The following is a 19319-nucleotide window of genomic DNA, read 5'->3' on the forward strand; positions in this document are numbered from 1 at the left end:
AGGAATGAAACTTTGCCTTCCCATGGAACAGAAAAGAAAGGAGAATTGAGTTTGTCATCCTTCAGTGTGTAAAAATACAGAATTGTGACATGAAGAAAAACAGGACTGAAGAAAAAAAAACCTCTCTCACTGGGGATAATCATACATCAATAGCACAACCTAGCTATAACAAGAATACAAAACAGAAGACTATAGCCCTTTACAGACCAGCCTGAAAGGCTGGTGTGGGGGCAGAATCAGGCTGTAGCGTCCTCATGACACATGCCTGACTCCGTCCCCCAGGGCACCCTGACGCCGCACACCACTCCACACAGCATGGCACACCTCTGGCACTGCATCCAGATGACGCAGCGCTGACATAGCACCATATAGTCCTGCCATCGCATTGCATCAAGGGTGCAAAAAGGTTGCCACGCCCCCAATCTGGTTAGGAAAGGGGAGGCCTGTCGAGCCCCTAAGTACCCTCCCTGCTTTCCTGTAAGCATGGACTTTGAACATATAATACAATAGAGTTGGGGAAAGTGCATCCTGTGGGACACGTATGGGCCCTAAAGCCATATGGGCCCTAATTCTTTATATAAATCCATAATTGTTTTCTCCCAAGCTGTCCTTCTCCAACCCCCTGGGTCCCCTCCTGTTGGAAAAATAAAAGGCCACTCTTGGAGCCAAAATGGGCCAGGAAGGCCACCATCACAGCAAAATTGACTGAGATGGCCCAAGGGAGTTGGGGGCAACAAAATGCAACCCTTTTTCTGGGGGATGCAGTAGGGGTGATGCCCTACAAGGTCTTCCAGAGGGTCAATATGGCCCCCTGATGAGGGTGCCTCAGAATGGATGAGTTGTCCAACCGTGTACCTACATGAAAAATATATGCCCAAAATATATATAGTGATCCCTCCATTTTCATGGACTTTGAGTCCACAGTCTCAGTCCTTCACAGACTAACAAGCAGAGAGGGTTGAAATGGTGCTTGAATATCTGTGAATTTTCTTTTTCACAGGGGGGAAATGGAGGGACGACTGTACACTCAAATGGCATTTACATGGACAATTAATTCATGTAATAATGGCGGTTCCCTCTTCCAAAGAACCGAGACTGTCATTTTATGACACACAGGCCATTTAAAACACTTTGCACAGTGATCAAAGAATTATATTGTGACACTGTGGGAAAGTTGTTACTTTTACAAGTTGAGTCTCCCTTATCAGAAATGCTTGGAACCAGATGTGTTTTGGATTGCGGATTTTTTTGGATTTTGGAATATTTGCACATTCATAATGAGATACCTTAGATATGGTACCCAAGCCTAAACATGAAATATGTTTAATGTATACCTTATACCTTATACATTACCTGAAGGTAATTTTATCCACATTTTTAACAATTTTGTGCATGAAACAAAGTTTGTGTATACTGAACCATCAGAAAGCAAAGGTGTCACTATCTCAGCCATCCATGTGGACAATTTTGGATTTCAGAATTCTGGATAAGGGAGATTCAATCTGTAATCTGCTGGAAAGCAAGGAATATCTGTGGAAATCTCATCTTTGAAACCAGTGGAATGGGTTTATAGGATTTTTTGTGGTTAGAGCAGAAGCAGATATAAAGTGGGCCCTCCCCTTATGTTCTGTTCCGGATCCCTTTGCATAAGGGGAAATCCACGTGTGTTGGAGCCCCATTAGAAGTAATGGGGCTCATACGCACCCCATTATTTCTTCCAGGGCACGCAACGGGTTTTTCCAGCCAGGCTTTCAGCATATGCTGAAAGCCATGTATACCACGCCCACGTAAAATGTGGGCGCACTGTATAAGCATTAGTGTCAGCACTAGAAACGAGAATCCAAAGATCTCTGTACTGTACTGCTTTGTGGTAACGCACAGTGACACTACTGCACCCAGGATGTCCACTGACCCCTTCAGTCCCAGAGATGGTCCATAAACATCTTCCAGATTATTTAGAACTTTGTTTAGAACTTTATCAGGACAACTGAAGTCTGCATATGGAAGCCATGTCAGTGGGGGAGTAAATCCATCCCATGTTTTAATCAAAATTTAAAGGAGATCTCTATGGTGCTGAAACTATTTGGGGGGAGAAGAGTTCAACAGCTATGGGAGCAGAGTTAAAATGTAAAACTCACAAATTTACTGACATGGAAGCCACCAGCCTTTGCTGTTTGCCACCTGAATCAGTTCTGTGGCTTGCAGTTCCTTTTTCTGTCAGTGGCTATACAGTAAGCCCTCCACATTTGCTGGGAAAATGGAAAAAACACAAATAAAAAACACACAACCTGACCTAACACCTCTATGAATCTCTAGGTTCTCCAGTGCAACTCTATGGTCATCATCTGCCATGCATCCAGCACAGAACCGCACTGGAGGATCTACAACAGCCCAGAGAAGTGTTGTCTTAGGAATCTCAAGCTCCTCCATCGCTATTTCTGGCAGATGTTGACCATAGAGTTGTGCTGGAGAGAACATATTAATAAAATCTGTGAATAATCAAATTCATAGAAGTGGCGAGCCGGACGTATCTGGAGTAGCTTTGTATCTGAATTTTGCTAATAACTCTCTGTGATCAGAAAAACTATAACAACAAAGACAAAGGAGTTTCTAAAAACCCTGCAAAATAGATTCTGCAAATGAACAGTTATGCAGATTCTTTATTTCTGAACTTTGAAAGGCACTCTGCACTGGGAGGTTTCCCTTCTTTGAAGAGCAGAGCTAAAAATAATATAATTATATAACCATATATCTACTACTGAGAGCCTGTGTAGTGTAGCGGTTTGAGCCTTGGAGATGAGGGCTTGATTCCTGGCTCAGCCATGAAAACCCAGTGGATGACCTTGGGCGAGTCACACATGCTCAACCCCAGAAAATCCTGTGATAGGGTCATCATAAATCAACAACAACTTAAAGACACACAACAACAAATACATGCAGTTAGCATAATCTGTACAGGCCACAGTTTTTTGATGGCTACAGAATTATTTTCTTTACTTGTGGTAGTGCAAATGCACATAGTTCAGAATATCAAACAGCAATGTACTCCAAACTACAACATCCCTTGCCTTTTGCCTTTTGTATCTTAAGGAGATTGGATTCTAATATAAGAAATGTCTCCACCCCTCCACCAACACCACATCTTATGAGTCACTCATTCTGCAGCTTAGAAGTGGCCTTGTGATATCGTAAATTAAAATAATAACAACTTCAGTCTCCACAAACAGGAGGACACTTGGGGAAAATAAAGAAAGATCTGCAATTTTATTTTCCTTGTGGGAGGTATTCACGGCTCAGTAAGGAAATAATTGCCACATGATAAGACTAAGGAGCACAGACTATAAAAGAGTCCTTGGGAGAGGCCCATGTGTTTATCACTAATGAGTGGTCCAAGCTAATGGCATAGATGAATGGGTTGGAACCACAAGCAGATACCAACACAGAACTTATTGCTGGGGGAGAAGGACAAAAGTTTACTGACTCTTTACATCTGGCCAATATGAATGTGAACTTAACCAGGAAATGCTGGTTTGAGCATCTGAATATTCATCCCTGAAAGGCTCTAGGGATGGTGGTGGTGTGAAGGAGTAGTATATGGTTCAAGTGCTAACTCAGGATGTGTTTTGTGTGCTGCTGACTCATGCTCTGTCATGGGTGTTGGAGCAACAATGAGGTGCATATAAGGAGAGCATAATTAATTTCTAAGGTTTCTGACAGGTAACATTCAAGTGTGTTTTAAGTCACTATTTTAATTACCTTTGAGAAATGAAAAAGTAAAGAGCTACTTTGAAAAACAAAAAACAACTTCAACAACTAGTTCATGGGAGAGTGTTGTTGTTGTTGTTGTTGTTGTTGTTGTATGTCTTCAAACTGTTTCCTACTTATGATGATCCCAGTGTGTGTTTTTCTGCCACTGCCTTCCTCTTAGGCTGAGAAAGTGTGATTTGTCTAAGGCTACCCTGTGAGATCTGTAGGGTTTCGATCTCTAGTTTTCCAGAGCATTAGTCCAATATTCAAACCACTACACCACACTGGCTCCTATCTATCTGTCTGTCTGTCTGTCTGTTTATTTATTTTATACTCCACCCTACTCCCAAAGTGGGATTCAAACTGGGAAGGAGGCTGGATAATAGAATGATTCCTTTGGGAAAACAGCTTTCCAAGTTCTGAATATAAAAGGGTCAATACACACAAGACTGTCTCACTGGCAGATGTAGGAGAACAAAGCAGCAAGTGGCACTGGGCAGATTCCATGCACCCCGTCAGAGGCAATGAGCACCAGCACCACCTGAATTAGGGAGCTAGGTATGTTTAGCCTGGAAAAGAGACTGTTAAGGGGTAATATGACAGCCCTGTTTAAGTATTTGAAGGGGTGTCATATTGAGGAGGGAGTAAACTTGTTTTCTGCTGCTCCAGAGAACAGGACCTGGAACAATGGATGCAAGCTATAGGAAAAGAAATTCCACCTCAACATTAGGAGGAACTTTCTAACAGTAAGAGCAGTTTGGCAGTGGAATGCACTCCCTCAGAGTGTGGTGGAGTCTCCTTCCTTGGAGGTCTTTAAACAGAGGCTAGATGGTCATCTGTCAGGGATGCTTTGATTGTGAGTTCCTGCATGGCATGGGGTTGGACTGGATGGCCCTTATGGTCTCTTCCAACTCTACGATTCTATGATTCTATGAATTCACTCAGTTCAAACCAAAATCCTTTTACTAGCTACAGGCTGTAAAAGCAACCTTTTTTGGACCACAACTCCAGAATGTCCGCCATCTCCCAAGCATGGCAACAATACTGGCTGGGGAATTATGGGAGCTTTAGTTTAACAAACACATTCAAGTATAGCCATATTGGCTATGCAGCAAAATTGTTAGTTTAACAAAGTCACTTTTTATAGCTACGTTCCTAGCTCACAGGGCTTTGAGCAGCACTGAGCAGCACCGTGGGACATGGCATCGCTAAGTAACTTGGAGCATTGATGGAAATCATGTCATGATCTTGGTGACAAACTTCCTTCCAGTCTTCTGTCTTGCTGACATGACACTGAAATGAGTGCCCAAGTGAAACTTGGGCTTTTTTCCGGGTCAGAGGCAACCAATGAATGTGGAGGCACTCTTTGACCTGGAAAATCCTCTGGGTATCTCATATCTGAATAGAAGCAACAAGCCTTCTGATGTCTTGACAGCTGAGACTGCACAAGTATGAGAGCAAAGTCAAGCCCATGAAACCTGAACTAAGGGACCTAAGATTTATGCCAATACTGGGCTGGGGAGGCATTGAACACAGAAACACAGCCATTCCTCTTTCCCAACACATGAAAAATATTTTACATGGTCCAGGCTGCAAGATATATAAGCAAGATTAGCCCACACCATATTTTAGTTAATTTATGTAATTTATTTCAAAAATACTAGGGATTAAACTGGTGACCCTTTAAAATAAATTATGTGCTCTACCAATAAGCCAAAGTGTCTTCCCCATAGCAATGTAAATTTTATTTATTTAATTATTCAATATCTCACTTTTCTCCAGAATGGGATTCAGTGCAGCTTACAGTATAAATAGAACCTATAAAACTGTGTGAAATATAAATGTTTAAAAGGGATTAAACAGCACATTCAGTTAAAACACTGGTTTAAAATACTAAAAATTAAAACACTTATAATACACACTGCAAATTAAAACAGCACCCCAAGCTGCACATCTCTGATAAGCCAAGGCTGAAGGTCTGTTTAAACAAGAAGGTCTTTGCATGCCAGCAAGAAGACAACAGAGCATGGGCAGATAAACATCCCTGAGATGGGAATTCCAAAGCCTATGAGCAGCCACCAAGAAGGCCCTCTCGCATGTCCTCACCAGCTGAGCCATGGAGGCTGGTGGGAAGGGCAGAAAGTCCTATACTGGGGATAGTAAGACTCCGGCAAGGTCGTATGGGGAGATATGGGATTTCAGAAAGTTTGGACCTAAACTGTATAGGGCTTTATAGGTCAAAATCTAGACAACGAAGAAATAGAAATAAAAAGTTCCTGAACCTAGGTTCAAACACTGATCAAAACAGTGACTGCAGCCAATAAATAAAAAGACTAGAGATGGGAAGGACAGCAGTAAAAGAACTAGAAAAGATCCTAAAGAGTAAAGACATACACCTGAGCACCAAAGTCAGAATTGTCCAAGCCACAGCATTCCCCATTGTAATGTACAGATGTGAGAGCTGGACAGTGAAAAAAGTGGATAAGAAAAAAATCAACTCATTTGAAATGTGGTGCCGAACAAGAGTGCTGAGGGTCCCACAGACAGCCAACAAGACAACGGATGGGTTCTTGAACAGATCAAACCAGAACTCTCCCTGGAAGTCAAGATGACAAAACTGAGGCTGTCGTACTTTGGCCACATAATAAGAAGGCATGCCTCACTTGAAAAGGCAATAATGCTAGGAAAGGTGGAGGGCAGCATAAAGAGAGGAAGACCAGACACCAATTGGCTAGACTCGATTAGGGAGGTCATGGGCATGACTCTACAATAGGGGTAGGCAAACTTTTTGAGCCGGGGGCCGGGTTGCTGTCCCCTTGAGACAACTGGGGGGCCGAACTCAAAATGGTGCCCAGAGCGGCACAGAAGCTGCAGCGGGGGCGGCAATCGGCAGCAGGACCGGGCTGGGGCCGGTTCCAAGGCCTTGCCGGGCTGGATCCAGCCCGCAGGTCGTAGGTTGCCGACCCCTGCTTCTACAACATTTAAGCAGAACACTGGAGGGCAGAAGGGCTTGGAGTTGTCTCATATAGGGTCGCTATGAGTCAGGGCCAACCTGAGGTCAGTTTAAAAAAAGAACAAGGTCAAAATCAGCACTTCTAACTGGAAACTTCTGGAAACTGACCAGTGACGTTATTTCATCAAGGGAATTATGTGCTCATTATGGGGAAATAGTGGTTTCTTTCACACTACTGTACGCCATTAAAGTACCAGTGACATGGCTGTATCCGGAATCCAGGGACTGGTAGTTTAGTGAGGCACAATAGCTCTGTGATGAGAGTTCTAAATACTGTTAAGGAAAATGCAACATGGGATATACAGGAGAGAAATAAAACATGTATGTGAAAGTCACTATGACTAAGCAAAAGCAATTAAGAAGCCACACAGGTGTAAAAGCTAATGTAATTTAGCAGTCCTAAATGCCAAGGACAGAAATGTAGAGTGTATAATTGGAAACACCTGAGTATCATTAAGTGTACAAGGTGAAATGATGAAATCCTTAAGTATGGGTTGAACTATGAGAACCAATCAAAATGGATGTACATGCCCACTGGGTGGAAACTGACTAAGTGGGTGGTGTTTTACAATGGCTATAATAATTGCTATGATTGCCAATGTATTTTGTGGGTAGTTGTGGAGTTTTGTGAGTAGTTTGGAGATTGTAGAGATTGTGATTTGTGAGGGCATTAGTATTTGTATATAGTAGAATAAAGTAGATCTTTTATATAAGACTACTGAGTTGTCTGGTGTCTTGAGTGAAGATACAAGAGCCAGCAGGATCCTGGAGAAGTGTGGAGACTTCTGAGGAAGAAGAGTGAGAAGGCTTGGAGAGTTTGTCAGGGTCTTCAGGCTATTCTCTGAAACTCTGCTGCTTTGGAGAAAAGCATTAACCACTGGCCAAAACTGGTCAGCACCGGTGCATAACAAGGTGGTGAGTTAGAGCCAGAGTTGAAGAGCTACAACTCCCATCATCCCTGACAAATACACCTTTTGACAACTGCAAATCCCAGAACTCTATAGGATCAAGCAGCAGCACCTGGGTCGACCATGGCACAAAGTGGAATGCTATAGCTGTGTAGTGTGAAATAGACTACAGAGACATCACAGGGTAATGGAGAGGCCAGCTCTGCCTGGCTGCCTATAATAAGTCTGGGAAACTTGTGCCCTTCCAGATGCTGTTGGACTCCAATTCCCATTAGCCCCAGGCAGACTGGTAAATGGGGAGGGATAATGAGAGCTGCACTTCAACTGGAAAGCCCCTGCCTTGACCTAAAAAGCAGGAGCTAGAGGGAGTTAAGGAAAAGGAAACAGAAAAACACATACGATGACACACATTTCATCGTTCTGAGGAATCAAATTTGCTATGACTCATCTCTGATTTCTCCCAGAATTGAACATGACAAACCACTGAGGTAAACGCATTAGCACAAGGCTATTTTTAGAAATGCTCCTGCGCAGATAAAGGGCACAATCCACAAAAATCATGCATCGTGCCATCCTGCTGTTTTCTTTTTTTAATGAACCCTTTTCAGTGGGAATAAATGGGAAACTTTGCAGCAGCAGATCATGGTTTATTAAAATTTCTTAGAAGGCCTTTTCCTAATAAAAGATTCAAAGTCCCTTACCATGATTAAATATACAAAAGCTCTGAAGAAAAGCAAGCCAAACAATGGCACAACCATACTGAATATCAGAAGCATGTGGGTGCATTTGGCCTAATTGTTCCCCATCAGATTAGGAGCAACTATGGACCCCTTCAAACACAGAAGAGCTGGCTCATTTAATTTGCACATAATTATGGGGCGGTTTCCTTAGTTGCTTCTCTTCCAATAACCCAGAGAAATAAATAAATAAATAATCACTTGTTTTTCTTGTTTTTTTCCCCTCTGGCTTAAGAGGAGGGGGGGAAACAAATGAGAGAGGAGAAAGTACCTGTATTCATATGATATGCAAGATCTCAGACTAGAGGAGGGCAAATATTGTCTCCATCTTCAAACAGGATTTTAAAAAATGACCCAAATAATTACTGCCCAGTCAGCCTGACATCAGTACCAGGAAAAGTTCTACAGCAGATCATGAAACAGTATGTTAGCACTTAAAAAGGAATGCCCTGATTACTGAAAGTTAACATGGGTTTCTCAAAAACAAGTCATACCAGACTATTTTGATCTCTCCCCCCCCTCACTTTCTCTGGAAAAGTTAATAGCTAGGTAGATGAAGGGAATGCCATAGATGTAGTGTATGTTGATTTCAGTAAAGCCCCTGAGAAGATCCCCAATGATATTCTTGCAAATAAGCTAGTAAAACATGGACTACACAATACTACTGTTAGGTGGATTTGTAATTGGTTGACTGGCTAAAGAGTGTTCAGCAATGGCTCATCTTCATCCTTGAGAGAACTGACCAATGGGGTGCCACAAGGTTCTGTCCTGGGCCCAGTACTATTCAACATCTTTATCAATGACTTGGATGAAGGAATAGAGGGCAGGCTTATCAAATCTGCACCAAATTAAGAGGAGTAGCTAATACATCAGAGGAGAGGATCACAATTCAAAATGGCATGAATATATTAGAAAAATGGGCCAAACCTAACAAAAATGTAAGGTAATGTACTAAGGCAGAAAAAAAATGAAATGCAGAGATAAAGGATGGGGGACGCCTGGTTTAACAAGACTACATGTGAAAGGGATCTAGGAATCTCAAGAGACCACAAGCTGAACATGAGTCAACAGTGTGATGCAGCAGCTAAAAAGGCTGCATCAACAGAAGTATAGTGATCAAGAGAAGTAATATTGCCACTCTATTCTGCTTTGGTCAGGCCTCACCTGGAATACTAGGTCCAGTTCTGGGCACCACAATTCAAAAAGATGTTGACAAGCTGGAACATGTCCATAGGAGGGTGACCAAAATGGTGAACGATAAGGAAACCATGCCTTATGAGAAGAGACTTAGGGAACTGGGTATGTTTAGCCTAGAGAAGAGACGATTAAGAGGTGATATGATAGCCCTGTTTAAATATTTGAAGGGATGTCATATTGAGGATGGAGCAAGCTTGTTTTCTGCTGTTCCTGATGACACAGTCAAAATTAATTTCCATAGCATTTGTAGCCATGAAAAAGAATTTAAAGAGGGGGAGGGGAAGTGGAATTTTGGGGAAAGAACTAAAATGCAGTTTTAGCAACCTTTACACATTGAAAGTCGCTTTCCTACTTTTAGAACATAAAATACACACAGAGAGAGCATACAATTAGCATCTCTGAGATATTAAGAGTAAACATTATTCATAATATACAGTAATGACAAATTGAGCTTACATTTTTTAATATATATATATTGAATGAAGCTACATGGTCCTGCTGTAAGAAATCTCTTTGATTTTGTTACTTTGAGTAGAAGGCAAAAATTTCCAATAAAAAAAGAAAAAGCAGTATTGGAAAAGAGAAGTACAGGCTGTACATACAGGTGGCGAAACGCCGCCCCTCTTTGCTGTGTATCATTCCCGGAAGAGCCAAACCACGTGGGAACGATATGCAGCCAGAAGCTGCCTAGAGCAGCTTCTTCCTTGCAGCATCATAAGGGCTGCAACGCAACCCTATGATGCTGCTTCCTGTGCACAACGTGCGGACACTACGTGTTGCATACATCATCATGGCGGCCCCCATAGGCACGATGGTGGCGGCGGCATGTTCTAGGGTTGCTGCGCACTCCAGAACCCTAGAATCAGCGTCACCACGCTGCTTCCTGCCAGTGTGTACGGGGCCTTATTTTGTCCTCTATTTCTCCAGAGTGTCACAGATATAACACAGTCATCTCCAAGAAAAGAATTGAGAAAGGGAAACCAGGAATTGTAATGATCTGATGCTGTACATAGTCTTTCATAAAAGTCCCTACTTGCACAGTTTTCAGAAATGGTTTTCAGGCATTAAATATGTGAACGGGGGCTGGTTCCAAGGAGAACGTAACTTGCTTTTTCCAGCAGCTCAACTGGCTGCCCATCCTTGTATAAGGTATTCAACATAATGTATTTGTTGGTTTAATTGGTTTTACTTATGGTTTAGTTGCTTTCTAACTTTTGTATGCTGTTAATTTTTATGCTGTTAATTTTTTGCCATGTTTGTTATAAGTGTTGTAAGCCACTTTGTAGCAAAGACTCCTACTATACACAGAACAGCAAATCTCAGAGATGCAAATGGGATTCGTGAAAGGTAAAGGCACTAAGGATCACATTGCAAACAAACAATTGATAATGGAGAGCACCAGAGAATTCCAAAAGAAAATCTGCATGCGCTTGATTGACTACAGCAAAACCTTTGACTGCATGGACCATGACAAGTATGAAATGCTTTCAAAGAAATAAGAGTGCCACTATATCTGGTTGTCCTGATGCATAACCTATACTCAGGAAAAGAGGCTACCGTCAAAAATGAAGAAACAGAATTGTTCCCAATCAGCAAAAACACCTCGAAGTATTCCACACCTAAGGAATTCATGGGGTCGCCATAAGTTGACAGACAACTTGAAAGCATACATACATACATACATACACACACAAACACACACACCAGTTACCGTTGCCTAGAAGTTTGCATGTTGTCTAAAATGTCACTAATCTTTTTCCATCTGAGTTTTGCTTTTTCTGAGCATCTATGTTCGGTTTTGGCTGCTCTTAGGTAAGATGCCAACACAACTGGTAGTGCTGAACTCTGTTAGCTATTTTTCCTTTAAAGCAAACAAATGTTTCTGAGGTAAGATGGGGAGCTAACAAGACCACCAACTGAACCAGAGCCTGATCCCGGTGTGCTTTTTATCCATCCACGTTGACATTCAATGGTTCTTGGAAGGCTGATCACTCCGTGGGAGGAAGCTGTGCTGACAAGACCCCCAGAGTGATGAAATCTGAGGTCCACAGTATCTAACAATGCCCCTGTGCATTAAGAGATTAGCGACTCACTGGTGATTATGGATGCCTACCTGGCATTTCGCCAAGTGCTAAATGCAAAAAGCAAAATACTGCTTCATCTAAGGTAATTCGATCTTCCAGCAGCAGCCCATACTGCATACTACTTTGTTTTTAAAAAAGAGAAAGAGAAGAAAATAGAAAAGTATTCTTGTTCCTTTTTTTTAAGTCCTTAGACATAGAGATCCTTTGCTGGAGGCTGGTCTCTCCCAGGAAATAAGTTACCTGACCTGTTCAGGGAGTGCTCTGTGATGTGTCAAGGCTCCCTTTGTGCCTTCTTTATAAAAAAAGCAAGACAGAGGAGTCCACATAAGATTTCTAAATGCACCTCATCATTCCCAACTCCTTGACATCTCTGTAGTCTTTCAACACATAAAGAAGAGAGAATGCCAGTCTCATGTGAATAAAAGGGTGCATTCCAGAGCTTCCTTTGAACCTGTCATTTCTGTTGTTAAGAGATACTGTTGATGTATGCTACTCAGGCCATTTGTTTGAGACCTGGGATCTTTATTTATTTATTTAAAAAACCTCATAATAAGATGAACCAGAAAGCTTCTTTATTTTTATACTGGCCCTATCCAAACCTCTTGTCATTCTGGAGTTTACACTGTTCTCATCTATTTGTTTTAAAATGTAGAATAATTATGCAATTTTAAACTATACAGAATTAAAACTCGCTTGGATAGACCTTTGGTCACAAGTAGTGGATGCTACTGCAATACTGCTCAACAATGACAGTTTGAATTTTAAAAAATAACTTTAACAGTTTACTGGAAGTCATTCATTGTTAGACCAGTATCCAGTGTCAGTTGCTTTTTTTAAAATCATTTTATTTTATAGTGCAAGAAATGCCATTCAGAAACAAATCCTTCAATTAACATAAGTTCAGTCAAAACAACTTTCTTGACAAGACCCTTTAAAAGAACAATTATTATTTAAGATAATGGCTATAACATCTGAACTAAATTTTGCTGCTTAATTTTCCTATTTAGTCCTATATTGGTATGGTCCTATATTCCTGTTTATAGGCTACCATCTTGTCAATATAGTTCCAATAACAATAGACTACACTAGAATTGAATATGTTTTACTGAAAGATTTAAACCATATCAAAGCATAATAACTTTCGATGGTTAATTTTATAAAGCATTAAAACATGGTTTATCAAACTTTCTAATACATAAAATAATGTTTCACAGCATTAATATAATAAGCAGGATTCAGTTTTTTTCATTAAAAAATTAATGCCAAAAAAGTGCTTTAAACAAGAAAGAAATATATTTTTCCAACCCTGAAAATTAACATAACATAAAATATACGGAGCAAACATTTCTATCTTTATAGAAAAACACTGCAAAACACAGCATTTTATTTATTTACTTACTTATTTATCTATCTATCTATCTTGGCCACTTGATCAGTTTATATAAAGGGATAAGCTGTCCAACTCTCATATATAACAAGAGACACACCTTCCAGTTTTAAAAGGGAAAAGCTTTATATCTCTCAAATAAGGAACATAATATGGGATACCTGGCAAGCCTAGTTAAATTTCAACTGGAAAATTTCTTCAGCTGCTAGCTAAACTGAAATCCAACTACAAATTAATTAGGCTTGGTAGGAACATCACTTCCCAATAAAATAAACATCCCCAAGTTCTTGGTTTGTTTGCTTGTTTGTTTTTAAACTGCCCATGCACTTTTCACCTATCAATTATTGATCCTGGTTTGACCTCATATAAAAAGGGGCAAACAGATAACGTGCCCTCTGCTTTGTAGCTTACACAAAGCAGGAAAGAGTCAAACCAAGGGCATACTGAACAGAGAACAAGTTACGAAAATCCAATCTAAAGCTCATCACTTAGCAACAGGCCATGATGTCTAGAAGTGCCCATCAACCATTTATTTTTATTTTAAAGAACTGCCAACTGCCTTCCATGAAATAAAACCAACCCCTCTTCTAACAAGTACTCTTTTGTAGCAACATAAAAACAGAATTTTAAAATGATTGGCTGAAAAACTATCTAACATCATCCGCATTTAAGTGTAAACCACCCGAAATTCCACACCCAACACATCCAAGGAATTTGTTGTGTGCCTTCAAGTCCCTTCCAATTTATGGAGCAAGACGATCTATCATGGGCTTCTCAAGATTTGTTCACAGATTTGCCTCCTTCTGAGGCTGAGAGAGTGTGACTTGCCAAAAGTCACCTGGGGAGTTTCCATATCGATGCAATCAGTTTGTTTATTTGTTTAAAGTATTTCTCCATTGCCTCCCAGTTCACAAGGGCTTTCAAGGAGATGAACAAATAAAAACCAATTAAAACAATACCGAGATTACAAAAAACATTTTTTCAAACACATTAAAATAGAGTAGACCCTTGGTATCTGCTGGGGTTTGCTTCCAGGATCCCCCATGAATACCAAAATCTGTGGATGTTCAAAGTCCCATTAAATACAATGGCATGGTGAAATTGTGTTCCTTATATAAAATGGCAAAATAAAGGTTTGCTTTATAGAATTTATATTTTTTGAATATTTTCAAGCTGTAGATGGTTGAATCCGTGGATAAAGAATCCGTGGGTAAGGAGATCTGAGGGTACTCTTCAAAAACTTCTAAAAGCAACCAAAAAAAAAAACCAATCCTAGCATCCCGTTTTAATTGTATTGTGATGTGATGTGATGTATATTTTTCCCCCTTGAATTTGTAAACCGCTTTGATCTCTTTGGAAAAGCGGTATAGAAATAAAGATTTTATTATTTATTATCATTATTAATTTCAAACACTGAATGCCATGCAAATCTGCACTGCTTTGGCTGCCATCCGGAAGCTTAAAAGAGAGGGGACCAGCCTAACCTCTTTGAGCAGGGAGTTTGAGACTTTGCTACAGAGAAAGCCCTGCTAAGTATACTTAACAACCCCGGTTGGAACATGCAACAGGGCCTCCTCTAAAAATCTCAAATTTCTGGCAGGCTCATAATAGAGAGCCAGCATGCTGTAGTGGTTTGAGAGTAAGACCAGGTCCCTGGAGACTGGGATTTGAATCCCTGCTTGGCCATGGAAACCTGCTGGTGACCATGGGTGAGCCCCAGAAAACCACCATAAGTTCCCCTTAAGGTCGCCGCAAATTGGAAATGACTTGAAGGCACACCACCACCACCACCACCACCACCACCACCACAACAACAACAACAACAATTCATGGGGGGAAGTGGGCATTTGGATATCCTGGCTCCAAACAGTTTAGGGCAGAGATGGTGAACCTATGGCACGCGTGCCAGAGGTGGCACTCAGAGCCCTCTCTGTGGGCACACATGCTGTAACCATAGCACAGAGTTTGCTAGAGTTTCTTACTAGAAAGCCAGAGGGACATGGCACTTAGCAATAAATAAGTGGGGTCTGGGTTTCAGTTTGGGCACTCGGTCTGTAAAAAGGTTCACTCGCCACCAGTGGTTTAGGTTTTGTAGGTTAAGCAATTCATTTAATGCCCAACATAGTTAGGTTCTGAGCTTCTAACTTTGAGACAGTTTTCAGTAATGTAATTTGGGTATCCTCAATTACATGATATCCCCCCCCTTTAAAAACGTTAATGGTAAACATCTTGTGACTGAAGAAGTGGACGAACACTTATGCCAAATATTTTTTAAAGCACCACAAGGCTCTTTGTGGGTTTTGCTGCAACCACCTAACACATTTTACTCATCCACATTTCCAGCTGATATCTGAATGTCCTTTCTTTCATTTTGACTAACGAGCTGACATTTGTTGCCATGAATGGTACTGGAGGTTGTGTGTCTTTGTCAACTCTAATTTATGGTGATTGTATTTCTGAGTGAAGATCTGAACCTTGCTCTTCTAGAATTCTTGTCCAACATTTAAACTACACTATGCAAAGGGATCTTGCAGCACCTTTGAGACTAACTGAAAGATAGAAGTTGGTAGCAAGCCTACTTCCTCAGATGCATCTAAAGAAGTAGGCCTAGGTCTACAAAAGCAAAAGCATTTGAGGAACTATACCGTGTCTATAAAAACAAATGCTGACGAAATAGGCTCAAGTCAACAAAAGCAAATGCATCTGAAGAAATAGACTCAAGTATGAAAGTAAATGCTACCAACTTCTGTCTTTCAGTTAATCTCAAAAGTGCTGCAACATCCCTTTGCATACTGATTTTCCAGGCTAACACAGCTACATAGTTTGAATTCAAACTACACTGGTTTTTATGGATTGCAGTTGTTATTACATGCCTTCAGGTCAACTCTGGCTTATGACAATTTGATACTAAGCAAGTCACACTCTCTCAGCCTCCGAGGAATGCAATGGCAAACCCACTCTGAATAAATCTTGCCCCCTAAAATCTGTGATAGGTTCCCCTCAGGGTCAGCATAAGTCAGAAACAACTTGACGCATGCAACTACAAATGGAGACATGAGTTTCTTTTGTGAATTTCAATCACTTTATGGCTGGCTGAGCAAGGAAACGTTTTTGTTAACACTCATATCACTCTAGATACAAATGATATAATGCTCCTGTTACTGATCTGATCCACATCAGCAGTTACCTCACCAGATGACATGCTATACAATCACCTACCTGAGAGAGAAGTTTATTATCGTCCTCTAGCAGTTTGACTTTTGTTTCAAGTTGTCTGATGTAGTTGGATGATGAATCTTTAAAGAGAAAAGAGGGGAGAAAAAAAGATTAACTTTCCCAGGAGACAATACTTTAAAGTCAACCAAGATAGCTTCACAATTAGACTAATGTTTCCCCTTTGCAGATGGGAAAAGTCAAGAGAAGAGCTCAAGAACAATGCCTACAGGAGTAGAGAGGGCATTTCACAGTTTGAATCCATTAAAACAACAAAGACCAATAAAAAGAGGAGAACAAAAAAGAAGACCAAACCTCCAAACCTGAAAAGTCCTCACACAATGCCTGAGGCAGTGCCAGTGAGAGCAGTCTTCCCAGAAAGTGGACAGAAATAATGAGATTTGGTTCATTCTCATTTGAAAACAGCAACTGAAGAAGCTATCTGAATTTTAACTTTTTTTCTTTCCTTTTTTTTAAAGCATTCCACCTGGAAAAGAGCAAGGGGACTTTGGATGACCTTGTGCAAGCAACTTTCTCCTAGAGAGCTCAGGAGAAGAAACCAGGTCACTGCTGCTCAAAAACACCTGCTTGTTATTCTGAATGAACAAGACTATGCCACACATAGGAAAATAATAAGTAAGGAGCAAAACTGATTCATAACCACATTCAGCAGTTCTATAGAAAGTTCTAACATTTTTGCATACCTTGTCTTGGGAATTCCCACTTTGCAGATTACACTAGCATCCTTCTTAACATTGTGTACAAGATACTGAAGCTTAGAGAAGTTAGTTTGCTTGTGCACGTGGCTTCCAGTCAAATTGACTATTAACACCACCCACGGATCTCACAGGGGTTTTTGATGCAAGAAATACTCAGAAGTAGGTTACCACTTCCTTCCTCTAAATATAGCTGGGTGAATTTTTAATTATGGAACAAGGGTGAGTGTGTGTGTAATGAGGTGTACTGTATTTTTAATATTTTACCAGAAATTACGTTTTAAATACATTTTAAATGTTTTTTTTACTCTTTTCATCATGTTTTTAAAAATAATATTATTTCCAACTTATGGTGACCCTATGGCAATCCTATCATTGGGGTTTTCTGAGCCTCAGAGTACCCAGTGGGTTTCCACAGCTAAGCAGGGAATCAAACCTGGAACTCCACTGTAGTCTAATGCTCAAACCACTACACCGCACTGGCTCTCAAAGTAAAGTTTTACAGTAATCTTTTAAAAATTATCATATGCTGCCTTGATTCCCATTTTGGGAGAAAGGCAGGATACAAATTCAATAAATAAATGCAAAAATAATATAGCCTACAGCACCTTGTATTCCTTGTTGGTCTCTATCCAAGAACTAACCAGGCCTGGCGCTTCATAGCTTCCACATTCAGGTGGGATCTGGTGACTTCAGAGTATTTAGGTCATAAAGGCAAAGTGAAGCATGTGCCCAGGTGGAAGATACAGGGGAACAGTATTGGTTGTTCCCAACTGTTCCTCCTTATAAGAGAGCTGTATTTGCCATACTGCCCTGTCCTCCACTTCCCAAATTGGCCTGATGCCTTCAGATGTGGTTAAGAACTAAAAGAAGGGTCTACTGCTGGTCCAGTCAGTTCTGTAAGCAGGTAGGAAAGGGAAGAAAGTGAGTCCCTCCTTATTCTTTGTTTTGGGAAGCAAAATACCTTGGGTCAGCTCTACTTGTATAGTCACAGCCTCAGATCACCTCAGAGGTGGGGATCATGTGCCCCTCTTCCAGATGTTGTACTATAATTTCATTCAGCCTTCCTAACCAGCATAACCAGGTGAAGAATGCTACAAGCTGCAGTCCAACAAGTTCTGGCAGACAACATTATTCTCACCTCTGGATATCCAGGGATCTTCCAGGAAACTTCCAGCTCCTGGCTACCATACACCATAATTCTCCCTGTTTAGTTCCTCCTCTCCTCCATTTGTTGTAGACTATAAGACTATCAAAAACAATCGAAGGGGAGAGAGAATTAAACAGGGAGAACTGTATTGTGCGTTACAGAAATGCCAGTGTGGTGTAATGGCTTAAGAGCTGGAAACAACCCAGAGAGAACACGGTTGGAATTGCTGCTAGGCCATGGAACCCCGCAGGTGACCTTGGATAAGTCACACTCTCTCAGCCTCAGAGGAAGCCAAAGGCAAACCTCCTCTGGACAAATCATGCCAAGAAAATCCCATTTGCCTTAGGGTCATCATAGGTAAGAAATGACTTGAAGGCACAACAACAACCTTTCAGACCTTTCAAGATGATCAAGACCTTTCAGGATGACTGAAAGGAAGACAATCAGACCTTTCAGGATGACTATCAGATATTTCAAATTGTAATAATAATAATAATAATAATAATTATAATTATAATAATAATAATAATAATTTGTTTTATTTATATACCGCTATTCCAAAGATCATAGCAGTGAACAGCAAGTAAGCTAATTAGCAAGTAAGTCTGGGTACTCATTTTAGCGACCTCGGAAGGATGCAAGTCTGAGTCGAGCTTGGGCCCTTTTGCTGGTCTTGAACTCGCAACCTTGTGGTTTCGAGTGAATGGCTGCAGTACAGGCATTTAACCACTGCGCCACCAGGGAAATTGTAGAGGAAAATGCTAACCTGCAGAGCTGAAAACCAGAGCTGGATCCATTCATGTCATCCTGAATGGAGGAAGGGGAGGATCTTCTCCCATGCTGCTCTCCTTCTGGATTAGGAAAGACTGGGACTTGGTGGTACTTGCAAGTTTGTGGCTTTACTCATACAGCAAAGAGCAAATGAGGGACGCTGTAACCATAGCTGATGTCCTGCCCCATTTGGCACTTCAGCTACAGACCAGATAATATCTATCCGTCTATTTATGTGAACATGAAAAACAACATCAGTGCTAAAATTCTTTCCCTTTGATATGTAGGCAAAGAGATATAGGCATATGAGTTATTATCATTAAGCAAGTACAAGTTGTCTGAAAGGTGCTTGGGAATGCTTCTAATGTTGCTGGGAAAACATCGTAAACTATATAT

General features: G+C 40.8%; 1 protein-coding gene across 5 annotated transcripts in view; it reads right to left on the reverse strand.

Moving 5' to 3' along the window:
- CCDC85C (coiled-coil domain containing 85C) overlaps window positions 1-19319 on the reverse strand; it is a 249515-nt gene that overhangs the window by 89957 nt on the left and 140239 nt on the right. For all 5 annotated transcript variants that reach the window (XM_042463922.1, XM_042463913.1, XM_042463893.1 and 2 more), the window contains one exon: window positions 16293-16369. In XM_042463922.1, the coding sequence (XP_042319856.1) occupies window positions 16293-16369 (77 nt within the window). The remainder of the gene's footprint in view (window positions 1-16292; window positions 16370-19319) is intronic.

This window comes from Sceloporus undulatus, chromosome 1 (assembly GCF_019175285.1).
Source record: "Sceloporus undulatus isolate JIND9_A2432 ecotype Alabama chromosome 1, SceUnd_v1.1, whole genome shotgun sequence".
Lineage (NCBI taxonomy): Eukaryota > Metazoa > Chordata > Lepidosauria > Squamata > Phrynosomatidae > Sceloporus > Sceloporus undulatus.